The 27,800-nt window shown below is 34.4% G+C and overlaps 1 protein-coding gene across 3 annotated transcripts in view; it reads right to left on the bottom strand.

The window, feature by feature from the left end:
• The window catches only part of LOC114054253 (structural maintenance of chromosomes flexible hinge domain-containing protein 1-like), a 182,174-nt gene that overhangs the window by 129,084 nt on the left and 25,290 nt on the right, over positions 1–27,800 (bottom strand). For all 3 annotated transcript variants that reach the window (XM_027877431.1, XM_027877432.1, XM_027877433.1), the window contains exons 3-15: positions 27,307–27,468; positions 20,671–20,753; positions 20,449–20,579; positions 15,254–15,368; positions 15,034–15,153; positions 10,687–10,853; positions 7,831–7,924; positions 5,623–5,833; positions 3,076–3,196; positions 2,806–2,989; positions 2,369–2,566; positions 952–1,065; positions 50–156 (exon numbers count right to left, since the gene is read on the bottom strand). In XM_027877431.1, coding sequence (XP_027733232.1) covers positions 50–156; positions 952–1,065; positions 2,369–2,566; positions 2,806–2,989; positions 3,076–3,196; positions 5,623–5,833; positions 7,831–7,924; positions 10,687–10,853; positions 15,034–15,153; positions 15,254–15,368; positions 20,449–20,579; positions 20,671–20,753; positions 27,307–27,468 — 1,807 coding nt within the window. The remainder of the gene's footprint in view (positions 1–49; positions 157–951; positions 1,066–2,368; positions 2,567–2,805; positions 2,990–3,075; positions 3,197–5,622; positions 5,834–7,830; positions 7,925–10,686; positions 10,854–15,033; positions 15,154–15,253; positions 15,369–20,448; positions 20,580–20,670; positions 20,754–27,306; positions 27,469–27,800) is intronic.

The following is a 27,800-nucleotide window of genomic DNA, read 5'->3' on the forward strand; positions in this document are numbered from 1 at the left end:
TTAAATACACTTATGACTAATAATATCATTCATGTTTAATGAATCTTACCTTGCCATTTCATCTTCTACATATTTTTTGACAGTTTTCTCAGCTACTGTCCTGTCAAGCTTCGTGATAGGCACAGTTTTAATTTCATCATATAAAGCTTGAGGCTCCTAAGTACATAAAAATCAATGAATGTTATCATTAGCAGGCTTTCAAAAAAAGTTGTATTTATTTAAAATGAAGAACTTAACTTCCATAAAAATGTACTTTAATCTAGTTAAATATTAAAATATCTACCAGATATTTCTATATTATACTAAAAAAACTGCAATCATATAACCTCTTTATATAACCAAAATCCTGGTATATAATGTTAATCAAAAAGCTATTTAACCAGGACGAATACAGCATTTGTAATGACTATAAAGCTCTATGTGGTTCACTTTATGATCTCATCAACAATGAAACATTTTGATTTGGGAAAAAAAATTACATCATTGACAGCACCTAAGCTTAGTATTATGCAATAATCTTAATTCAGTACTCCAAAAGATGCATAGGTTTTTTGGGTTTTTTTTTCAGATAGGGTATTCATTTAACCATGTATCACCCAAGCCCTCAACAACTTAATGGAAGGCTATGACCAAATCTGGTACTATGACCACAAAACGTAACTTAATGAAGCTCAACCTTCCAATGATGACCCTCTCACACTTATATTAACTGGTCCTAAGAAAACACTGTTAATGGATTCATACTTAATGCCTTTCAACCTTGATGAGACATATCTGAGATACTCTAAAACTATTACTGACTTCCACGTAAGGATGAGCCAAGAAAATGGGACAATACTAAGCAAAAAGAAAATAAAAATGAAAGATTTTTAAAAAAAACATTTACTGAATCCAGAAGCACAAAGTACCAAAAGAATTTTGATAATTTTCGTTCATTCCTTGTTACCTTACCATTGCAATCTGAACTTCCCCTCCTGTAGCATATACATCTCCATCGTGATCACCATAAAGAAAAAATTTTACTATGCTTCCATAAATGAGTGGAAGTGTCTTGGTTGTCTTAACCTAATATTCAGTAACCAAAAAAAAAACACAACAAAAAACACCACAGTATTAATACTCACAGTATTAATACTCACAGTATTCACTTATAATTCATGTTATGAAAATATAAATTACACACACAAATATATGCATCTATAATAGCTGATATAAAACTCAAATATGAACTAGCTTTTCATATTTGCAATTCTATTAGGGTAGGAAACTCTGGCTGTTACTGCAACTCCTCCAAAGACTTAGTTTGTAGAGTCTTCAGGAGCTATCTAAAGCACACAGGTTGAGTGACTTGCCCACATCACATAGTTAATACACATTAAAGGCAAGATTTTAAACCAAATCTTTCTGACTCCAAGTCCAAAAACTATGCCCACACCCCAAATCACACACCGTCTCTTAATTAATATAATGCCAGAGAGAAAAAGCACTGGGTTTGAAACTTACATTCTAGCTTTGGTGAGACTCTCATTACATTTAAAAATAATTGACAATATACATGTTCTTCTGTTTCTAGATCCACCCAACAAGAATATTACCTGACCCATACACTGAAAATGAGAAATGAAATATATGAATTCTAAAAACTTAAAAAATTGAAAAAACTTGAAAAAAAATATTGCTTGATATGAATATTAAAACACAAAAATTTTATCTTAATAAAATCTTTGCTACAAAGAGCACTGTGAATAAACTCAAAGTGATAAAAAGTTAACACCTGTTTCAGAAGTTTTAGCTGAGGGGTAATAACCATTATACAGATTTGGCTTCTTTAATACAATTATAATTTTTTCCCTAGAGCATAACATTGTAAAATTTAGGATGGGGGGGAGGGGGGAGAAGGGAACCCTACATATTTAGTTAATCCAATTCAGGATGAAAACCAGCTAATACCAATTACAGATAATTATTTCACTATAAATATTTTTCAAAAGTCTATTTAGAACATAGTATTTACAGAGTATGTGAAAATATGACATATTCTAAAACTTCATACTATTAAAAGTCATCATTTAAGTCAGGGGTGGGGAACCTGCAGTCTAAAGGCCACATGTGGTCCTCTAGGTCCACAAGTGCATCCCTTTGACTGAATTCAAACTTCACAGAACAGTTCTGTGGATTCAGGCAAAGGGCTGCATTTGAGGACCTAGAGGGCCACATGTGGCCTCAAGGCCGCAGGTTCCCCACTCCTGATTTAAGTCAATGTTAGCTACGGTTTTAAAGTTCCACATAATCTATTTTGTTTCCTAATTCTTTTTTAAAGAAAGAATTTAGGAATAATAAAAACATACATGCCAAAATGTAAACTTACCAACTGCCCTGCTTTGTATGTCTTTCCATCCCATTCTATTGCAGAGTATGTAGCCCATGGACTTTGCATTCTTTTAGAAGTAAGGTCTGTCCGTGTAATTATTCCTTTGAAGAGTGTAAATTTTATTTGTTTGTCATACTTCTCATGACAGTCTTTCAACCACAAAGCAAATTCTCTGTCAATTTTCATTCGCTGCTCCTGTAAAATTTTGAGGGAAAATATTCGATAAAATAAAAACTATACAAAAGTACTCATAGTTGCCTCTCCACAGAAAAAGAAAGGGCAGTACTTTTATTAGTAACTATCAGAAATAAAATGTAAGTTACAGAAACAAAGTAGAAAATATGGCATAAAATGCACTACAGCACTGGAATTTTTCTAATTTAAACTAGAACAATTGTGTAAACAAATATATAATTCAAAATACAAAACATTACCTGTCCATTAAAAATCCTTGTAAAAAGAGTGTTCTTATCTTTCAGCTTTAGTTCCAGATCCATAAAGGTCAGTTTATTTGTGCTGACCTGAAATTTATCATTAGTGAATAATGCACCAGAAATTCTATTGTAGCATTCAATTGGTGCAAGGCCTCGCTTCTTAGGAGGAGCACACCAGTCAAAGCTTAAACAGAAAAGAAAATCATTTAGTAGAAGCACTGGATTCTAAGACACAACATGATTTAAGTTTAAGAGAAAAGCAAAACTTACTCTTCAACAGTTGTGTAAGGTATTAATCTTCCATTCCAAAAACATTCAAAAATGGGTCTTTTCCCTCTTGCTCCTTTTTCTACTATAAAACAGTCATCATCATCATCATCATCTTTCAATTCTAGACAAAATCAGAACAAAAAAAGATTATTGCTTAAAAAGACCTTACAAATAAGATTTGCAATAACTTCTGTTGAAACAGCTACCAAGTCTCAAAAAAAGACTGTAGGTGGTAATGGAGACAAAAAAGTTTCAAAAATCCAAATGAGATATTTATGTGTGTTTCTATGTATATTTGTATATATATGGGGGGAGGGAGGGGTTGGACCAGACAGCAGTCCCCAACTTACCCTAAAAGTTCATTCTAAGTCAACCGTTTTGGTACTAAAATGAATTTTCTTACTGGATTAAGAATAATGGTTAGGTTCCCATAAAAACACATAAAAATAATCCAAAAGCTATCTTAAGTTTTCACGACATTGCTATCTCTAGATTACTGAACTTTCTGACCATTCCTTCCCAGTCTCCTTTGCTTGGCTATTATCTTTCCTTTCCTTCCCCTGTGGGTGTTCCCTAAGGGTCTATCCTAGGCACCCTTCTCTTCTCCCTATAATATAGATAACATCTGATATTTGCTATCCTTGAGCAAATCAAAGTAATTTCCCTGGGCCTCAGTTTCTTAATCCATAAAACAAAGAGACTGGATTAGATAGTCCCTAAGGTTCCCCTCTAGGTCCATATCGTATGACCTCTGGGATGAAATATAAACGCTTCCTAAGTCACCTCAAGCCCTTCACAACCCGGCTCCAATCTACCTTCCCAGTTTCATTATAAATCATTTTTTTTTTCATACACAGCATGGTCTGGTCAAAATGTCCTTCTTCATGTTCCTCATACCTGATATTCTATTACCCTTCCGTATGCCTTTGCAAAGGAGAAAGGTAGTGCAGTGGATAGAGTGCTGGGCCTAGAGTCAGGAAGATCTGAGTCTAAATTTGGACTCAGAAATTTACTCCCTAGGTGACCCAGGGCAATCTGCTTGCCTCAGTTTCCTTGACTGTAAAATGGGGATAATAGCATCTACTTCATGAGAACCACATAAAATAATATTCATAAAGTGCTTAGGACAGTGCCAAACATAGGAGGAGCTTAACAAATGCTTATTCTCTTCCTTTCCCCTTCTCTCACCTCCATGCCCAGGATGTCCTCTCTTATTACCCCTCTAATTTCCTTCAAAGTTCAGCTCTAATGTCATTTCTAACACAAGTCCTTTCCTGATGCCCCCAAGCTACCAGTGATTCCTGAACACTTCCTATGCATTTCATATGTACTTATATGTGTACAGGTTGCCTCTCCTCACAAAATGTAAGCACCTCAGGACAAATATTGTGTCCTTTGTGTTTTTAACCACAATGAATGGAAGCACTTGATTAAATCTGTTCATTGATAAATATAATTTCACCTTCAGTAATAACGGTACAAAAGGCTAGACCCTCCAACCTGAAAAGGCTTATCTATCCCTTTGTTACTCTACAATTTTGCCAACATTTTCAGGAATTTTCACACTGAAATGGTGGTGGTATGTATCTGTAATCTCATTTCCTAACTAGGTGGGAAAAAAACAACTATAATTAATGGAGATGTTAGTCCTAATCTTGATTTAAAAAAAAAAAAAAACAAGTTTAAACAAGCTCAGATTATTCAAGTAATAATCATGAATTATGTATAGTTACATATGCTACAGAATATCTTATTATGCTGTAATAATTTATCCATCCACAGAATACAACTACCTATCTGCTCTAAATGAGACCAGGCATGATACAGATGAAACAATACTTCACCCCTCCACAGATAACATATTCAACATCCAAAATGTCTGGAGAATCTGGCTACAAACAAGTAAGAAACCAGAAAGAAAAAAACGATCTACCAAATGAGATGTCAAAGTTTATACAATGAAGCATAACGAACCTAATGTTTTAGATCTCCTGTGCAGGCCTTCAAATGAAAACAATTTTTTTCTAAATTTAGACACAATCCAAACAGAGTTATTTCATTTCCCAGTCCACAAAAGACTGGAAGGAACAAATTATAAAATAAGCACTTTGCTAAATTACAAACTATAGCCTTACAGTTAAGGTAACAGAAAAATCAAAAAATAATGTTTAAAAGATACAGGAGTCAGGAGGACCTAAGTTCAAATCCAGCCTCAGACACTTGACACTTACTAGCTGTGTGACACTAGGCAAGTCACTTACCCCCAATTGCCTCACCCCCCCCCCAAAAAAGCAAAAAACAAAACCAAACCAAAAATGCAAGAGTTCAGAAAAACATAGTTCTTTGTGCCCATTTTGTTATTGGGTACAAGCGTGTACAAACACAGAAACACACAAACACACACACACACACACACACACACACACACACACACACACACACTACGCATAGACATCCAACTAATAACCTCTCCAACTCTTCATTTTAAAACCCAAACACTTTTCTTGAACCACAACTTTGTAGAAATAGGATACAGGACCAACGTACTTGATGGAAAACAGGGATCATCAGGATAAGTCTCTTTATCATATAAGAAAGGATGATAACGAATGATTCCTTCAACCACACCTTCTCCTTCTACGTGGGACTTGAACTCAAAACTATCTGATGCCGTATTTATATATAAAGTCTGCATGTCATCTTTGATCTCTCTAAGGTTGATAATCTTAGGTACTTTCCCTTTTTCAAACATAGAAATCTAGAACAAAAATTAACAAAAATAAACAATCAAATAAGTGTTAAATACAACTTAAATGTGAAAACTCATTGCTTGTACCCAACCATCACTCAATACGGTATGGCACAATTAAGAATGTTAAGTGAATATTTAATCATCTAGCTCAAAAAAGAAATTAAAGTTTAGAAAAGGAAATTATATGCAATAGTGGAGGAAGCAAATTACAAGTGAACACAAATAACAGTTACATTTAATAGAAGGTAGTTCTACTAGTGATGAAAAGCAGTGATGACAATCATCATGATACTAGCAATTCACATTTATACAGTATTTGTAGCTTAAAAAGACTTTTTATATACATGATCATATTTTATCCTTAAAAAAATCCTATAATACAAAGTCCAAGTACTACTTTACAAATCAAGAAACTGAAGTTGAGAGTATTTGAATAACTTGCATGAGGTCAAATAGCTAATATAGCACATCCTGGAATTAACTCCAGGTTCTTTAATTCCAAGTGAAGGGTTCTCTCCACAATGTTGTCTCCTTCAATGGAGGCAAAAAATGTTGAGCGCTCTGAAGCTTCTACTTCACCAGTAGTATTTGTTTGAAGAAAAGGAAAACATCAGTTAACCAAGTGCAGCTGGTCAGCATCCACAGCAGAATCATGGAATCATCTCAGAAGTGGTAAGAACAATCTGGCCAAGATACCTCACAAGTGGTCATCCAAGCTTTGCTTGAAGACTTCCAGGGAGAACCAACCCACTACATTCTAAGGAAGTCTTAAAACCTTATGGTCAGAAGAAGTAGAATACACAAAGAATGAAAGCACAGGAAGAAAAGTTACTAAATGTTTGTTAAATGGTTAACAGGAAGACTAAGATAAGTAGTAACAGTGAGAGAGCACCTAATGAAGCTCAGACCATTTAGATTCTCAGGTATGAAAAAACTGGTAGATACATGACCAAGCCATTGTCAACGATGGGGAGATGGGAATGAAGTCTGGAAACTATAGCTGGTGAGCTTGATTCGTATTCCTAACAAAACGTGAAAAAGCACTTCAAGAGTGATGGTTAGGGAATATCTAGAAAAGAAAAATAAGATCACAAAAATCCAGACTGCGTATCATCATCAAAAAAAGGTCAGGCCAAAAACCTCGTTTTCTTTCTTTATAAGGTTAGGTTACTAGTCTATTATATCCAAGAAACGTTGAAGATAAGGGTGTTTCTAGATTTTACAAAAGCATTTGATAAACCTGTTGTGTTATATTTAGGGAGAAGATGGAGAGAGGCAAATTAGCAAATAATCCAGGTAAATGGGTTTAAAACACATTGAATGGCAGTTAGTAATTGAGAGTAGTTATTAATGTTTCAAAATCAACTTCAAGGGTGGTCTCTTGTAGAAGTATCCAAAGAATCTGCACTTGGCCATTTGCCATTTAATATTGTGATAAATGAGAAAGATATAAATAGCATGTCTATTAAACTATGTGGATAGTTTAAGAGTGTTAGAAGTTCTACTGACTCCAGTGGATAAACTATTAGCTGTCACTTAGAAGAATGATTAGACTTATTCTGCTTAGTCTGAGTAAAAAGAACTGGAGTGAAAGCTGCAAAAAGGAAAATCTAGGCTTGATGGAAGGAAAAATTTCCTAATAAACAGAGCTACACACAAGTAGAATGAGTTGCCTTGGAGGTCAGGAGGGCCTCCCTTGAAAGTTTTCAAATTTTCAAGCAAAAGCTGAATAGCCCCTTATTCTGTATGTTGTAGAGGGGATTCTTGGACTAGATAACCACTGATGTCTCTTTCAACTCTGAAATTCTGTGATTCTATGCAGTTCCTTGCAACATTTAAGATTCTGAGAATGATACCCTCCTACTACCTTAGTTCACCAAACTACTTGGGTAAAAGAAAAAAAAGGGAAAAAGAATTTCCCATGTGTTTTTGTTATCTAGTCATCATAATCTAGGAAAAGAGACCTTATAAACTGAAATATTTGGAATGTGTTTACATCTTACTTCCATATCAATGTTGTTGAATGGTCCAACTTCTTTTGTTGCAGCATTTGTTTCATTTCCTTTTGGTCCATGAATATAGTAATGATAAATATGTCTAGAATTGAGAACAACAACTTTATATTGAGTTATATGTAATTATTACTTCATTTAACAATTTTCTATAAAAAAGCAGTCATTATGAGTTTTATCTCAGCTTTGTATGAACTACAATTATCAGTCTTCAAACTTTGGGACAAACATCTATTTACCTAAATGTAGTATTCTAAAAACAAATAAAACTGAAGTATTTAAGTGTGCCTCACTAAGTCCTGACATTTTAGAACCTCTTCCTACAATTATTTTCATGTTCAAAATACAAAATTTAAATCTTAGTGAATCAATACAGGGTAGGTGTGCCTGGATTTTTAGCTGCTTTTCCAGGAAAATCTCACAATTACTAGTTCTCCATATTTTGAATAAAGAGACTACTAATTAAATCTGGAACCCCAGCTATTTTTTAAAATGCAACTGAATAAAAAGGCAGTAATGTGGAATCACCTATAACCAAATCTACTTCTTCTTTAACTCTTCATTAATGGTATAATATAACAATGAGTGCTACTCATTAACTTAACCCCCATGAAGAACTAAATTATATTTTTAATGGAATAAAGAATGCACATTTGGAAGGTAATTATTTTAAGCAGGGAGCAGACACTAGTTCTTTGTAAATCAGAGGACAAAAATAGTCTCTTGTTGTTCAAATCACAAGTAGGCCTATGTGAACTTTTTCACAGGGGTCAAGGTTAAGGGCAAAGGATCTGATGATGTTGTTGGTATCATGCTCCTCAACTGTTATGCAACTTAAAGAGTCTCAAGGTCACCTGAGTCCCTAACATACCAGGGTCATGACATCAGTATGTGTCAGGGTTCAGACATGGAAATTCATGGCCTATCGTACACACTAAAAGACCCAACTTAACTTTTGAAACTGCAACCTTTATATTTCATATACAAAGTCTTAATGAATGATCTGCAATTTTATCAAAATGGGGGCATGGCAATTCCTATGACCCCTCTCATAGGTGGATGAGTCCTGGGGATTACCTGAAATACTGAGGGTCATATAGGTAGTGTCAAAAGACGTATTTAAACCCAGACTTGCTAACTCCAAGTCCATCAATATTACCAAACCATCATGCCCCTCACTAAAATCCTTAGGGGTATGAAAACAACTATGTGCTAATTTAATGTTTTGGTTTGTAGGCAATATAAACTTTTTAAAAGATGAAAACTGTTCATTCAGTATTCTTCCAATGAACTTTAAACAAGAAAAAATTACTTAAGCATATAAAAACAAAAAGTACCCATAAAAATAATGGAAATTCAACAATAGATCTTTATGTGTTGAATGTGGTAAATAAACCTCAGTATTATAAATTAATCTGTTTAGGTATACAACAGAAATCCTCTATGCATAAATACATACTTTAGGAAACTATTATAAAAATGATACATTACTACTTGGGTTATTAAAAAAAAATTCAATGGTCATCATTAAAGACAACTTATATAGCAAAGTATACCAAAGAAAGCTATTCACTACTTATTAAATATATTTCTTTCCAATGGGATACTGTAGATTAAGGTATAATTGAAAGAAACTATGGTTCTGGTACAATAGCTGTACAAAATCTCTAGGTCCCTTCCACCTCTAAAACTTTATAATTGAGTATAACTAAGTATTACTTCTGCTAAATCAGTAATACTCTGTTATTTTAAAAGGCTTGATAAATTTTTATGTATGACATATCTTGAGGCAAAAATTTTTTTTCCAAAAGAATAAATCTGAAATTCCCATAATGAAAATGATTTGGTTGAGAGGATATAACTTTATAACCAACTTTTCAAGAATATGTCTATTCCAAAAGATATACCTAATAAAACAATTAGAATAAGGCCATTACCTTCCAGGCACTCATCAGATTCTATTCTAATCAAATAAGTTCATACAAAGATTATTAAATTTACACATTCCCCCTTCCCAGGCTTTTCTTGACTTACTCTAGACTTAAAAACCATTGCCCTCCCCTTACTGGTGGCTTATCCTAAAACTTCCCTTAGCACCCAAAGTAAGTCTCCTCACCCTATAACTGCCTACCTTTCCAGAAGCCCACTCACCATGCAAGGTCCACTCCACTTCTCCCATTAGAGAGTTTCTCCTAGGGTTTCATTTTGCAAAAGGGTAGGTCTGCCTTTAGCGTCCTCTAGGCCCCATTCCTGGTACTGTCCCTACCCCACTTTACACTTCCCTTTGGTAAGCTGTCTTAACACCCCTCCTATTAGAGTATGTAAGCTCCGTGAGGGCAAGGACTTTTCTTTCTTTTTCTCTGTTTATATGGATCCCTGGTATTTAGTACAGTACTAGGCATCCATTAAGAACGTATTAAATGCTAGTTTCCTTCCCATACCTTAGTATTTGAGGGCTCCATTATTTCATTAATATAAATATACCCTTTAACAATGAGGATTGAAACCTATGACATAAATGTATTGCCACATTGGCTCTTCCACCAAAAAAAATTAATAACCTGATTGCCAACCACACTGTGATGAACTCTCTCTAAACTTACCCAGGTTGGTGCACAATTGTTTGATTGCCCATACCCAGTCTAGAGCCATGGAGGACTTTACAAAATTTCTGCTCTGCCTCTGAAATCCAATGACTCCCTCCAAATTATAAGAAGATACTCAAATAGGTTATTTAATGACTGAATTTTAAAAAAGGATTTAAAGCCATTTATTCTTACAAAAAAAATTCTCAAAATTTTAACCCCACACAATATATTTCCAAATAAAATACTAAAATTGACTTACGCTAATTGTCTCGTCCAAAGATGAAAATAATTTTTCAAGTACTGTATGTGTTCTGGTTGCACTCCTGTAATAACCACTGCAGTAAAGCTATCTTTTTCTCTCTCCTCAAGAATAAGACTGTGTAGAAACCTTTCATCATCATTTGTGATGTGAGCAGAGTCTGAGGGCTAAAAAAGTGAATATAATCATCACACTGTGTTATGCTATTAAAAATAAGATTGAAATTATATGAACAAAAGTATAGCTAATCAAAATTTATGGCTGTAAGGAAACTTAATCTGGGCCTATGTAGAAACCTGCACTGGGAAACTAAGCTAAGATGTTAAGCTAATTTCAGTCCATTATCCAATGGTTCAACACAAGAAACTAATATGATTTTATCAGTGAAAATGACATTTTAAAAGTACTACCAACTGCTTTCCTGCTAAACACCAAGAACCATGGGACCTTTCTATTTGAAACCTCCCATATATGTCTGTCTCGTGTTCCTTGAGAATAAGGACTTTCTTTTCTACTTATATCCTTAGTATTCAAAGTGATTTGCATATATTAAGCTTAATAAATACTTCATTTATTACTATCACTAGATGAGCAAGAAGCCCCATCTAGAGACTGGTAGGGTAACACAATCACAGAACAACTTGCTAATAACTTGAGTTACTGGGGTATCAACATGAGAATAATTAAACAGTGAATCAATACTAGCAGGCATATAGAGAAAAGGGAGGGGGTAAATTTTACCCAGAAAGTTAGAGTTCCTTCTATAGGTTCCCCAATCCTTAAGCTTAGGGTGGGGCTAATCCCCAGGTCATTATGACAAAGCTAAAAGGTAGAAGGCAGACCTAACACACGTAGCTTGGCCAAAAGTAACTTTGTACAACCCAAACCATTCTGGCAAGGGATCTCTAACACTCCACTTTTTTTTAAATAAAGTATCTTAATAAAGTGGGGGGAAAAAAGCATCATGCATTTTCAAAAACCCATGTTCCAGATATAAAAATCTGTCAATATATTTATATATTGGGGCAGCTAGGTGGTGCAGTGGATAGAGCACCAGCCCTGGATTCAGGAGGACCTGAGTTCAAATCAGGCCTCAGACCCAAACCACTTACCAGCTGTGAGACCCTGGGCAAGTCATAAACCCTACTGCCTAGCCAAAAACAACAACAAGAACAAAAAACAAAAACAAAAAAAAAAACCCCAATATATTTATATGTTACACAGAGACTACAATAAACACATAGAACAGATCTGTCTATATGCTTTATTTGCAGTTACAAAACACAACTTTGAGATCATTTAAATCTCTATAAAATGAGGGTGGTCTAGATATATTACTTAAAATAGAACAAAACATAAAACAACCTAAAGGAAAAATTGAGAGGTATGAGAAAGGTTCTAATAATAAGTCCACCACTCTTTGACAAAAACTGCTGGGAAAACTGGAAAAGAATATGGCAGAAACTAGGCATAGACCAAAATCTCACACCATATACCAAAATAAAGTCCAAATGGGTTCATGATTTAGATAAACAGGGTGATACTGTAAGCAAACTGGAAAAGCAAGCAATCGTTTACCTATCAGATTTATGGAGAACAGAAAAATTCATGACCAAACAGGAGATAGAGAACATTATGAAATGCAAAAGGGATAATTTTGATTACATTAAATTGAAAAGTTTTTGCACAAACTAAGCCAATACAACCAAAATTAGGAGAGAAGCAGAAAACTGGGAAAGAATTTTTACAACCAGTGTCTCTGATAAGGGCCTCATTTCTAAAATATATAGAGAACTAATTCTAACTTATAAGAATACAAGTCATTCCCCAATTGATAAATGGTCAAAGGATATGAACAGGGAGTTCTCAGATGAAGAAATTAAAGCCATCTATAGTCATATGAAAAAAATGCTCTAAATCACTATTGATTAGAGAAATGCGAATCAAAACAACTGAAAGCAATAAAAAAAACTCAAATCAAAACAATAGGTACCACATCACAGCTATCATATTGGCCAACATGACAAAACAGGAAAACAATAAATGTTGGAGAAGATGTGGGAAAATTGGAACACTAATGCATTGCTGGTGGAATTGTGAAACGATCCAACCATTTTGTAGAGCAATTTGGAACTACACCCAAAATGTGCATACCCTTTGACCCAGGGCTGTATCCGAAAGAGATCATACAAATGGGAAAAGGACCCATGTGTACAAAAATACTTTCCTTCTTTGGTGGCAAAGAACTGGAAATTGAGGAGATGCCCATCAACTGAGGAATGGCTGAACAAGTTGTGGTAGAAGAATGTAATGGAATACTATTGTGCTACAAGAAATGATGAGCAGGCAGACTTCAGAAAAACGTGGAAAGACTTGTATGGTCTATGTTGAGCGAGGTTAGCAGAACTAGGAGAACATTGTACACAGTAACAGCCATGATGTGTGATGATTAATGTTGATAGACTAAGCCCTTCTCAGCAATGCAAGGATCTAAGACATCTCCAAAGGTCTCATGATGGAAAATGCTATCCACATCCAAAGAAAGAACTATGGAGTTTGAATGCAGATCGAAGCATACTATTTGCTAATTTTTTCCCTTTTGTTTTGTTTTTTCTTTCTGGTGGTTCCTCCAACTGGTTCTAATTCTTCCTTATAACATCACTAATGTGAAAATATGTTTAATAGGAATGTATATGGATAGCCTATATCAGATTGTGTGCCATCTTGGGGAGTGGGGGGGAAGAGGGAAGGGAAGAAAAATTTAAAACTCAAAAGCTTATGGAAGTGACTGTTGATAAATCAAAGCAAATTTAAAAAAAAGAAAGAAAAAATTTAGGAATTCAATTGGAAATTCAATCAGGAAAAGTAATCTACATGGGAACTTCTAGAAGAGTTTCTATTGTAAAGTTTATAATTTTTAGTAAGAGATAACTGGAAACAATTTCTTCTGAATTTTCAACATCTTTGCTAAATTATAGTTTAGAAGAGATGTTTTAAAGCAGTGGCATCAAACTCAAATAGAAAAGGTGGCCACTAAACCATAAATAAGGATCACCGGGGACCACATATTGACTTTGAAAACCACAAATTATCTTAATTTTATTGTATTTTTATTTATTTTGTTAAATATTTTCCAATTACATTTTAATCTGGTTCAGGAATATTGTAAACCACAAGTTTGATATCTTTATTTTTAGAGGATGCTAAGTTAGCTACTACTGAAAAGACCATGCATGCCAACATATAGGGACTAGTTTTTATAATTGCAGTGCAAACACTTCAACTAATACAACTTCCTCAAAAGATCTTTAAGAGATCCTTAAAAGATATCAGAACAAACCAAATATTCATCTATTACTTAATACATATATCATTAATCTCCATAACATTCTTGAACGAGATGCAGTTTATGTTTATATTGCAAAATCAAAGAAAACTAATTATTGCTAAGCTCAAAGTCAGTTTTTAAAAAGGATGTGATATGGTGAAATAACATTAAGAATACTGAAAAGACTGGTGTTCTGAATACTGGCTTCATCACTTAGCTACAGTGTTATTTACAAGAGTGGTTTTACCACAAAACCTGGTAAACATATAGCATTGTCATGAGTATCAGGTGAAAATGTATACATAAAAAGTATTTTGTAAATGATAAAGCATCATTCAAATGTAAATTATAAATATAGCAGAAATGGTAAAAGAATTCAAAACATCCAACTTCCAAAAAAAACTATCCTAGCCTTACAAATAAAATAAGCTTCTCACAAGCACGTACAAAATCTTATGTCCTCTCCCCAATTTCATTTCTTAGAAATGATGATAACAGAAAGGAAGAATGGAGAAAAGATGGGACAATGATGAGACAAAGTAGTAGTAACTCTGGGAATCTGTTCAGAGTATCTAACTTCTGTGTTTCAATCCTCTTTGGACCCCTTCTCCACCCCTACATACCAACACAATCCCTCACAAGTCTATAAACATTTTAAAAAAATCAAGTGATGATCCAACATCTCATTATCATTTGCCACTCTGCCACTAGAATGCTGCCTTAAAATAATAACATAATACAATGTGAATAATTTAAAAAGTAATTAATTTCGAAATTCTAAATCAGTTGGATCAATAAGTCTACAGAGTACCATTTTCTAAAAGATCTTTAAAAGAAAGCACAGAAATCACCAATTTCATCATTCTGTGACTTAAAGGACAATGAATATACCAGTATAATTAAGGAACTCATTATTTAAAATGCTAATAAGTGACAATCTTGGTACCTTAAGGTAGAAATTAAATTCGTAAGAAAAAGGCTCAGGAGAAAGAATACATTTCATTCAAAACAGACTGTACCTTCCGGTTTCTAATATATCCACTATATATTGCTTCTTTATTTTTCTCCTTCTTTTCAAAATCCTCTTTAGAGAGTACAAGTTCATGAACATCTTGAGAATCTGAAGGTTTGCTAATCATCTGTTGAGAATTAAAAAAAATTTATAAATACCTTTTAAAAAAAATTTAGAGTTAAAACATTAAAAATTTGATGTGGGTCTTTAACAATCTTTTTACTTACTCTGGCTGATTGTCCAACAAAGAAAACAGCTTGCTTGCCCCCAACACCAAAATATGAAATATCACTATTTAAACTACGAGGCACTGGTAATGGACGTACATATCCGGAATGATCACTAAAATAAAAGATTAGGTTAGTACACTGTGTATAAGCAATACATTTATTGCTAAGGTATGAATTACTATATTTTATACCTAATATTCCTCAAGCTGAAAAAAAGTTCTGTCTGAAGACAGAACTATGAGTCCAGGCATCATCTAGTTCAACACCTCACTGCCTTACCCTCTGACTACTTCTCCACTGTTTTTATACCATTACAAATGAAATGCCATCTGTCCAACTGATTTTCTTTTTACTATTCAGGGGGAAATCTACAACCTCTCTTGGTGAAAGAAGTATTATTGCCATGCATATTTTGTAAAATCAAGTACTCTTCTGTTTGCTTAACCTCTATTTAGAGGAGGAAAGAGCAAAGCAACATTTCTTTGTATATAAAAAAATTAAGCTTCAATTATCCCCTTTCTGGGCATACAGAATACAGATGAAAACTATGAAATATTAAATATTCTTGAACCATATCTCTGGTAAAAAAAGATAAAAAACTACAAAGAATTGTTTCAGTGGCAACACCAAGCTTGTTACTGGCAAAGGAAGCAGCTATCACTTGCAAAAACAGTCAACAAATACCATTTCATTTATCCTCAATGATGTTACTTTACTACCAAGTTTGGGACACCGGGACAATAAATGTCAAAAGTAAAAAGAAAATGGAGAGAAGAAAACAAAGGGATCCAAAACTGAGAAAACACAAGAAAATTAAATGTGGTCCAGGCTGATTCGGAACCACATTTCCTCAAGAGAGTGGGGAGGGATATGAAGAGCGTGGGGAAGGAGGGAGGGTTGGAAATAGGGTGAGAGAAGCGAGATATCAAAGCACTCCAATTTTTTATTTACTACCAACTTGCCTCAATGTTCCTCTTGCAAGAGGTAGATGGCCTCAGACACTTGCTAGTGTGTGATCCCTGTGTAAGTCACTTAATCTGTGTCTCAGTTTCCTCAACCATAAAATGGGACCAATAACAGCACCTACTTCCTAAGTCTTTTGTGAGAATCAAATGTGATAATGTATGTAAGGCACTTCAGGAATGCCTGTTTCCTAACTTCCTTCCTTGATCTACAAGATCTTGCTATCTCACACCAATCTCCACATACTTCATCACCCAAATAAAGATGAAAAGATTGTCATTGTTTTTTTGGCTAGGCAATGGGGTTGAGTGACGTGCCCACAGTCACACAGCTAGTGTCAAGTTCCTGAGGTCAGATTTGAACTCAAGTCCTCCTGACTGCAGGACGGGTACTCTATCTACTTCGCCACCTAGTTGCCCCAAGATGAAAAGATTCTTGAGAGTGAAGTCTTTTTATCTGGACTAGTTCTATATTAGGTGGCTAAAATTTTGAGATGGCATTTTAATCGTGGCAATTCTATTATGATTTAAAATAGGAAAAATAGACAAGAAGGATATCAAAATCAGACATTTAGTTAAAACATACTCCTGAAAAATATTAAAACATCAGAACTCTTCAACATTATTTCTACTTGGACCAGTTCAAATTTTTCAGTTGGAAAAAACATCAGCATCCATTCTAGTTCAATCCATTCCTAAAAAAGAATCCATGCTACACAACAAACCCAATAAATGGCCATCCAGTGTCTACTGGAAGACCTCCAATGCACTCCACTACCTCCTGAGGTAACTCATTCAACTTTTGAGGGGTAGGATTATGATTATTAGGAAGTGACAATGATTAAAAAGATAGAAAGCATCAATAAAACACTTTTAAAGACAAAAAATAATAAAATGGTTAAAGATTCACATAGGATGATAAAACCTGGAGTTTTGATTATTAGCTCCAGTGGAGGAAATTCTAACAAGTTAAACGACAGATCTGCTAAATTACGAGTATTCAATTCCATTCAATTCAAATTCAAAGTATTCAATTCAATTCTAACATTTATTTTCTGCCTACTATATGTTGCTAGGTAAGTACTATCATTTTTTCCATATTTTGAGGGATCTGCGAACTCATTAGCACGAGTACTCCTAACCCATCTATGTCTCTTCATCCTAGGTGACTCTTGTCTATATTCTCCAAAGAATCCTCCAAAATGCTCCCTTTGATATGCTTGGGTCCTTCTACTTGTTCTTCTAACTTTGCACTGAAACCAGTGGAGCAAGGGAGTTGCCCACAGGTCATTCCTCATTTCTGTCATATGACTAGCCCCTACCTTATTTTCTGGTCATAAATTCCTCTGGTGACATCCTTTCTGACATTTATCTAACCATAGAATTGGCCCGTTAATACATGTATCTTGGATAAAAACTATGGTTGGACAGTGAGCCTGGCCCATAGCAGAACAGGAAAATTTGGCTGCTCTGCCTTTGGGAAATCATACAATTTTAATGACCCCAAAGCTCCTCCAATGAAAAAAATACATCTTTCTAACAACAATATTCTTCCGGATACATAAATAGCTACAAATTACAAAATGCCACTAGTCCACAAATAATTAAACTTTAAGTCACCCAAAAGGCAATGGAGAGTCACATGTTAGTGTGAGCAGATTGCAATTCAAGAATTGCACATGAAAAGTGGCATAAAGAATGTCACATTCTAGATAATAGGAACCCAATGATCTCTCTCCCTGACAAACTCAGACCCCTCACAGCTTAGGGAGTATACAGTTATTCCAAACAATAAAAGGAGATGCCCAAGATAGCTCAAAAGGCAAGTTAACAGGGGCATCTAGGCAGCACAATGGATAGAGCACTGGCCCTGGAGTCAGGAGGACCTGAGTTCAAATCCGGCCTCAGGCACATAATGCTTACGAGCTGTGTGATTCTGGGCAATCGCCTCACCAGAAAAAAAGAAAAAAAAAAAGGCAAGTAAATAAAGATATTTAATGCCTTCAATTCTTGGCTACTCCAGGAATACCAAATATGGAAACCTATCACTCTAATACCTACTAGCATATTTTCCTTTGCTTTACATGCATAACATTCAGATTATTTTTTGCCAAATTATTTTTACAGCTAGCCCATTATCCATTAGTTTTAAATAATGTAAATGCTTTATACTGCAAAATGAGGCCCCCAAAACAACACCAAACAAAATTACATCTGTAAGGAAGAAAATGATATTTCAATAGCTTCTTTAATTGTTCCTTCTTACCTCCAGTCTACTCCCACTCCAATACAAGTTTCATGTTCCTATATAATATTCCTAATGTACAACTTATTTCATTCCTTTACTCAAAATTCTTTAGGGCTCCTCATTACTAAATGCATAATCTCTTTATCTAGTCATTCAAGACACTACACCAATCTAGCTCCAATCTTTCCAATCTTATCTATATTACTTTCCCCTTTATGCACTCTACAGTCAAGCTGAATGGAAAGTGCTCATTGTCACCTATTCTTATTCTGACCCCTTCTTCACCATGCCTTTGCTTACATCATTCTTTCGTGGTTAAGATGGATGGATGCTCCCAAACCTCTGTGTCTTTTGATATACTTCTCTATGCTTTTTGACATGTCTTTCTATAAGGCCTACCTCAAACTATTAAAATTTTATGAGCTCTTGCCCAATCTTCCCACATGAAAGTGATTTATCACACCTTAAATCCTCCGTATCATTTTTCATAGTCTATTCTTTTATACTTATCCATTTTCCTTTATATCATAGCTATTCATGCATTCCTCATTCCCCACCTCTAATGAATTACAATGTCATATTTGTCAGGTTCTTTATCCTATCTATTATTATTGTAAACCTATCACAAGGCCTTGTTTATAATAAGCATCTAATATTTGATAAATGTGAAACCAAATAAAGCCAATACTAACTTCAATCTACAGCTCCCTCTAACACAGTTGTCTCCTACTTAAGAGGATACAGAACTATGCTTTCACTTGAGATATCAAGTGGGTCAGGCAAGTCCTACACACCCATGCTTAAAAACCTAAGAATATTCTCAGTTCATACACCATACAAATTGCAGGACTTTCTTGACACTACTCAAGCAGACTTTCTCTTTGACCTGATATGTTACTGGTTTTTCTGACTCTCACTTTGTCCTTAATAGCTTGTTTCAGACTGTAGATTCCAAGGTTTCCTTCCCATAACTGCTCTAGTAAGGTATACAGACATACCCTTTACTTCAAATACTTCTCAGACTTTCTGTTAAAAATCTGGCATCTACTTCATCCTCTATTTGAATGGGCTCACTTTCCTTCTGACCTTTTTTTGTATCCTCTTCCTGTCCCAGATATTGGCCATACTGGACTGAACTGGACTCATTGTACTATAACCACAAAACCTCAGTCAGCAGCAGATGGGAGGACCCAAATTCAAGCCCAACTCCTTAACAGGATCAAGACAAAAAGCACACTGCTAGCTCTGCAAACCAATCTGACCCCTAATACGTTAGGAAACTATCATTAAATGTCTCCAAATGTTTAATTTCAGTAACATTTTTTCTCAAGAGTTCACACTGCAGTGAACCAGAGGCATTAAAGAAATACAGAGATGTAGTATGATTCCAAGAATTCTTCATCTGACTTCTTGTAATGATCTAGGAAGGAATCATGTGAAATATGTACTAAGAAAACTAAGCAACCACCACTCTAGAATTATGAATCAATCTTCCTTCTCCTCAACATTTTTTCACCCTCAAAACGTATTATGGTACAGTGGAAAGAGTGGATTTATAACTAAAAGGCCCAAGTCAAAATCCCAGCTCTGACATGGACTATGCGACATTTTAAGTCACTTAACCTCAGTTTCCTCAACAGAAAAATGAGGGGCTTGGACTACATGATCTCTGCTTTCTAGTTCTAAATCTATAATCCCATGATACTATGAGAAGACAATAGGATAGCAGGTATTAACAAAACTTTGAAATTTTAAAAATATTTTTGTTACCATTAAACTAAAATTCTAATAGGAAACATTTTCATATCAAACATATCTACATAAAAACATACAGTTTCTGAATTTAGGCCCTCTATTTATAACTACATATGTATCAAAACACTTGAGATCTTCCACAATTTAATTTATATATCTAAATTCGTGACTTCAATGTTTTATCTTCAAGAACACAATTTCCCACAAAAATAGTGAATAAGGCTAACCTTTCAAAGTCACCTTTTCTTGTAAACTTTGACAACCTATATACAGCCCAGTTGTTAAGCTGCTTAGAGGTCATTCCTCTTCCATTATCAATCACTGCAACTGCAGGTTTTCCTTGTGATTCATCGAAAAGCTATGAAGAAATAGTATGTTCAAAAAGAATTATGAATACATGCAAAATTAAATCTCAAACAAATACAATTAAGTCTGGACAATGATCTTACCAATTTGATGTGAATACTTCGAATACCAGTATTACGTGAAGTGGCAGAGAGTGAGTTATCAATCAATTCTGCAAGGGCAAATGCTAGAAAATATTAAGAAAACAATTATAGCACCACTTTTCAACTCCAATATGTTTTTAAGTAAAGAGTCCCAATGACTCCAGAAAACAAGAAATGAGAACTTCTAGCTTTTAACTTTAAAAGGAATTTTGGGGCAGATTCAATATTATAATTCCAATTATCACCCTCTAAAACTTATGAAAAAGGTGGAAATATCATGTATCATGTTTCTAAGTACCCTGATTATTTGTTAGGAATAGGTTGAACTCAATGAAAAAATACTTATTACAATAATGTAAACTTAGAAATATCTAGAAGTACCTTAAATCATTTATCCCCAAAACCAGTTTAAAAGTGATACTGATTCCTAGACATAAATTTCTCAATGGTGGCATCATCACTATGATCAAAAAATAATTATCACTCATTTAAATGGACCTCAATGCCAGGGCCATAATAGTGAGTAAGACAAGCACAATCCCCAACCTCTAAACAAAAGCTTAAAATTCTAAGCAGATCATACTGAAAAGAATTGATATATAGAAATACAGACACCTGAACAATGATTATTTAAATGAATATAGAATTCCTCATGAGCCCACGCCGCAAAGAAACCAATCTTTCTTTTTGTGCTAAGAATCAGAAGGCTTCCTATCAGATATTCTACCCTGAAAGTCTTGACCGCACATTGAAGAATTCAGTATGGGTCAATCAAGATTTTTTTTTATTACAATAGTGCAGAAAATAAATTATTAATTATTAAGTGCCTAACTACAGAAAGAATTTTATAGGACTGAAGGAAACATGGTATAGTACAAAGAATACCAGCACTGCAGTCAGAAAACCTGTGTTAAAATGTAGACTCTACCATTTACTCTATCTGTGTTAATCTTGGGTAAGTCACTTAATCTGTGATCTTGATTCCTTATCTGTAAAATGAGAAGCCTGAACTACACAGTCCCTAAGGACTGTCTGATTCTATGATCCAGTCTCCTACCCTCTATACCACCTAATATGAATAGATATATACATTAGGTCAGTGATTCAACAAGCATTTATTAAGTACTTACTATGTGCCAGACACTGTGCTAAGCAATAAGAATACAAATACAAGTAGAAAGAAAGTCTCTGCCCTCAAGGAGATTACATTCTAATGGAAGAAGACAACATGAGGGGAGAACAGCAGGGAAAATGAAAGTACCCAGCAAAGGGGCAGAGGAGGGGCAGCGGATAGAGCACTAAACTTAGAGTCAGGAGGACTTGAGTTCAAATCGAGCCTCAGACACTTACCGGCTGGGTGACCCTGGGCAAGTCATTTAACCCCAACTGCCTCAGAAAAAAGTGGGGGGGGCAGGGGAGAACCTGACAAGAGAACATGGTAGATAAAGTCCTGTGGTGTTAAGTGAGAAGCATAATATGGAGAAAAATAGTGACATGGTTGGCCTGGGCCTTTCTTTAAAATGGAAGTTCGGGGGTGGGGGGGAGCTAGGTAGCACAGTGGATAGAGCACTGGCCCTGGATTCAGGAGGACCTGAGTTCAAATCCGGCCTCAGACACATAACACCAGCTGTGTGACCCTGGGCAAGTCACTTAATCCCATTGCCTAGCCCCCCTCCCTGAAAAAAAGGAGATTCTGGGAGGAACTGGCTAATCAGAAGACAAAGGGGTCGGGGTATAATTAACTTCCAGAGTGAAGAGATTTCTATGACCCAGAAGACAAAGTCTTCTGGAGAGGAGTTAAGAGTGCAACCTGGAGAGAATTTTTGCCTTATACATATGTAAGCCAAAAAATTTAAATCAAAACCGGGACCATAGTAAGTACTTAATGAATATCTGTTGTGTGTGGTCACAGATAAACGCTTAATATGTATGGAGGCAAAGATGAAATATCTTTAGGGTAAGGATAAAACGTAACTTAAGATGACAATCAGGACTAGGGCAGGACAATCCAACAATTATGGAAGCTCGCTGTCAAGATTATCTCACAGCAGCTACTTAACACATAGAAAGGCATCCAAAATCTTGTTATCTCCATTTCATTTATCTTCCTATCTTCCCCTAAATTCTCAATTACTATCTATTTGACTACCACTAACACAATATCTGTCTTCTTGTTTAACAATGTGCTTTACCTAGTTCAAGGTAAAGACATCAAGCAAGTTTCATCTCAGTAAGCATGAGTTGTTCTTTGTAGTCACCTCCTTAATTAAAAAGGAAAGGTGACACACCTAAACTGTACATTCCTACTCTCCAACACAGAAGCACAACCTAACTACAACTGTTAATACAGACTTGGTGATAGAAGAACAATAGTTAGACCTTTCCAATCATCTTAAAAAGCCAAGGGACAATTCCACTTCTAAAAGCTTCTTTTAAACCATTTCCGCTTGATTCCACACTATCCTCTGAAAAGGGTTGGTTCAAAGCTAATTTTCTTAGTTCATTAAGGTTTCATGAATACTTATTTTCCCCCAAGCTTTAAAAACAACTTTTTACTAAGAAACCACTGAAAGTCATGCTAATAGTAGCAAAACATTGGCCATTTGAATGAAAAGTTTAATCCATAAACAAAAATTTCTCAACATACTCAGATTATCAGAAGCACTGAGATAAGACAATTTTTAAAAATATATACCTTTATCTACATCCAAGTTATTGCTAGTAGACTAAATTGCTAAGAGACTGAAAATGTTAAAGCTAAAAAAAAAAAAAAAGTAGTTCTTCCTTATTCAATACGCCTTTTAAAAAAGGTTATAATGACTCTTTAGGCACATATTACTACAGTGTTAAGAAATAATGATTATGAATACAGAGAAGCATGGAACTTATTCTAACTGATGCAAAATAAAGTTAAGAAAAACCAAGAAAACATATACACAATAACAACAACAATGTAAAAACAATAAACAGAAGAAACGGAACGCTGTGCGATTATATAAGAACCAAACTTGGACCCAAAGAGATATGAGAATAAATCATCATCTTCTTTGCAAAGACAAGAGACGGTGGCTATGAAACACCACTTATGATGTTCAACTTGGTTGATATGTTGTTTACTTCTGATGAACTGTTTCTTTTTTTCTCTTTTTTATTCTTTATATGACATCTATAGATATAGATATTCCTTATATATTTCTTACATAAGCAATGGCTCTCAGACGAAGAGGGGAAAGGGAAAGTAGTGAGAAATGTAGTGATGTAAAAACTAAAGATTTCAATAAAAATATTTTTAAAAGACTGATGTTAAATTTAAAGCTAAACAAGATTTAATACTTCATGTTTTTAATTCTTCACTCTTCAACGAAATAGACATTCTCTCCAAATGTTGAAATCACAAACCATCTGTGCTTTCTCATTCTGAGAAATTCTTCTCCATGTCATTTCATAAATCATACAGAGAACCAATACCCTTACTCTAGATCTATTAATATTCAGAGGATAACAGTGAAGTACTTGGGTTGTCCATCTGTTACCCCACTAATGTCACTACATGACCTTGATATCTTTTTTTAGGGGATCTTTTAAGCAATTTCCTGGGATAACCCCTTATTGGTGGTAGCAACACAGTAGCCTATACTCACTCTTTGTCTCTTCAGAGAGACTTTGAAACATCAGTCTCCAAAGAATCACAATTATAGGAATCTAAAGGACGATGAAGATTGAATAAACTATTCAAAAATCCAAAATATAAATACTGTCTCTACATGACCTTATCCAAGTCACCTAAACTTTCCCAGGGTCAGTTTTTATCTATAAAATAACAGGTCTTAACCATAATACTTCCTGGGGCCTTCCTACCTCTCAGAGCAAAAGGATTTATAGCTGATAAACATGCACTGGTTTTAACTGAAAATCTCCTTGTGCATTAACCACACCCCCCCCCCCCCATAAATGTGCTAGGTGATACTTAAACACTTTAAATTCAGCCTGAGTTTTTTTTTCTTTCTTAGAAATATAATTTCTGGAAGGCATCCTTTTTCACAACTAAGTAGATGCCTGAGGCTAAGGGTTTGGTGACTCTGTTTGCTTTTCAGTTGCAGGCTTCTTTCTTAGATTTTTGTCTTCTACGAATTTATAGCTATCTCTTCTATCATAGTTCATTCTACCCTGTAGCTACTCTTTATGGTCATATAAGTTGGTGAACAGTTGTAGGCAGCTGTAGTGTCTCCCACCCCCACCATGACCTTCTGTATTAGATTTTTTAAGAGTCCAAAGAAACTACTATATAGCCCTATCTCCCCATATCTAATATCTGTTAAGTTAAATTTTTAACCCAAGTCTAAGACTTTACATCTATCCCCATTAAATTTGTCTTACTTTGCTTAAGTTTAGTATCCTAGTGGCCTAGCTCATCCACATTTACAAGGATTCACACTATAATGCATCACGTTAGCTATCACTCCCATGTTTGTGTCATCTGCAAATTTGAGACATGGCTTTTTAAAAATTAGATTAGATTTTATTGATCTGATTGAATATTGATTGAATAGATGTTATTGAACCAAAAAAAGGGGGGGAAGGGGATACCATTTTTAAATATAACACCATTAAAAATTTAGAAAAGAATCATATGAAATACTTTTCATTGGTATCACAAGGGATGAATTCATAATCAAACCAGGGATTAGACAATTACAAGAGAAAATGGATAATTCTAATTACATGAAATTAAAAAGCCTTTCCACGAATAAAAGGGGAGAAAAGGGGGGGGAAAATTCATATCAATAATCTCCAAAAATGGTTTAGGATCCAAGATAAACATGTCAAAGCTCAAAAGTCACTCCTCAATAGATAAGTGACCCAAAGGAGATAAAACATAAAAAAGGAGAAAAAATAATGGGAATCATAGATGTTAGACTGGTACATTAATGCAATATTGATAGAAATTATTCTGGAAAGCAGTTAGAAATTAAGCAAAGAGAGTGATCAAATGTCTATATTCTTTCACCCAGAAGTTCCACTGCTAGGGACGTGCCCCCGAAATGCGTCAATGACAAAAAAAAAAAAAAAAAAAAAAAAAAAAAAGCCTGATTTACCATAATATTTATAACAGCATTTTTTGCTGAAACAAACAATAGTACACAAACCAACACATTGAGCGATGGCTAAATAAGCTGTGGCCCACAAATGTAATGGACATTACTGTACCATAAGAAACAACAAGTGAGCATGGAGAAGCAAATAAAAGCATAAGATACTGATGGAAAATAAAATAAGCAAGAAAACAATATATACAATGATAACTATGTAAGCGAAAACCAAAAAAAAGAGAGGGGAATAAATGCCACAAAATTAATGAACATGTTTAGCCCCAAAGAAGAAGGTACCTCAACCCAATTCTTTGCAATAGTGTGGAACTATAGGTGTAGAACACTGCAAATAAAGCTAGACTTTTTTAATATGTTGGTTAGTTTTGCCAAAAATTATTTTTCCCCTCGTAAGCACAGGGGGTTAACTTTCTGGGAAGGAGAGGGAGGAAAGATACATTAGGAAATATAAACGATGTAAAAAAAAAGACATTAAAAATTTAGTTTACAAATATACAAAGTTAAGAATAAAGTGAATAGGAATAAATGTTAACTCTTTAACTTGGGTTTAAAAAATAAACCTTACAAATACAGGAGAGGGAAAAAACACTGCTAAAAAGCAATTAAACTCAAAGCATCTGAAGATTTTAGTACACTACAAGCTCAATATGAGTGGAAGAGTGATATGGCAATTAATAAAGTTGATATAATCTTCAACGTGCTAAGAAGCACAACTTCCAGGAATCAGAACCTGGTCAGATCACATCTGGAGCACTGTGTTCAATCAGGAAGGGAATTGATAAGCTAGAGAACACCTAGAGGGGCACCATAATGACAGTGAAGTAAAGGGTCTTAAATTCATGCCATATAAAGAACTGAAGGAACTAGGGATGATATTTAGCCTAGAGAAGAGCTATTTTTAGAAGAATCACAAATGTGCAAGAGAAGCTATAAAAGTTACAAGCTGAATTTATTATACATATTTAGAAAGAAAAGCAAGTTCTAAATAGCAGAAATTTGTGATTTCACATGCAATGCTCTCCTTTAGTTCTACAACATAGACGGAAATGCTCATTTTCATTTCATGTTTAACTTCAGAATAAAAATAAAATTACATTTTTAAAGAGGGAGCATAGAAAGGACATTATGCCTGTCTTCAAACTGCTGAATAAATTATTAATAAAATGAACATTATAATTCAATTAAAATTATGAAAATAGGAATATTAAGAAGCATAAAGCAATGAAAGAATAATCATAATGACAAAATGTTGTAGGGAGATGAAGAAACATACACACAAATACAGAAATGAATTAGATAAAATATAAGAAGACAGAAATAATAATTGTCTTCTGTTTAAATTCTTTAAGATAATTTAAGTGTAAATCATAATACACTTGATTATAATAATTTTTTTTAAATAAAATTAGATGGAAAGGTAATTTGTAGAAACTGAAAGTATTGCAACAGGTGTGACTAAGACTTGTAGGAAAAAGAAAGGTAGAAGTAACCAAAAAGAATTCTATGAGGACTGAAGTGGAATACTTACGTAAGGGATTTTGTCCTTCACTGGCATAATATTCATACATGCCACTTTTAACCAATGTGTCATAGTGTGGTAAGAAGTCAATTCGTTCCTTTGTCGCAGAAAGCAGTAATTGATTGACTGACTGAAGTAAGTACAAAGTGACCCCGTCTTGAACATTTTCATCTATAACCAAGAAGAAAAATCTGAAATGCCCAGCTAGCATTTAGAAAAACTTTGTAAAAATTGAACTTTCTAACACTTTTCAACAACTATGAAATATCTCTCAAAAAGCAATACACAAAAAAAGACTTTAGCATACAATCAGAATATACTTTTATGCCATTTAATTATCTATGAAAAACAAAAGTTAAGCTTTAAATTCTTTTATTCATTTAATCAACGTAACTACCTAATATGTATAAAATACTGTGATACATGCTGGGGTCTTACAACTTTGGTGCCAAAATAAATTATATCAATTTTTAAATTCTAGCTTTTTAAAACCATTACAAAAA

Source organism: Vombatus ursinus, unplaced genomic scaffold, assembly GCF_900497805.2.
Source record: "Vombatus ursinus unplaced genomic scaffold, bare-nosed wombat genome assembly UNPS02014812.1, whole genome shotgun sequence".
Classification (NCBI taxonomy): domain Eukaryota; kingdom Metazoa; phylum Chordata; class Mammalia; order Diprotodontia; family Vombatidae; genus Vombatus; species Vombatus ursinus.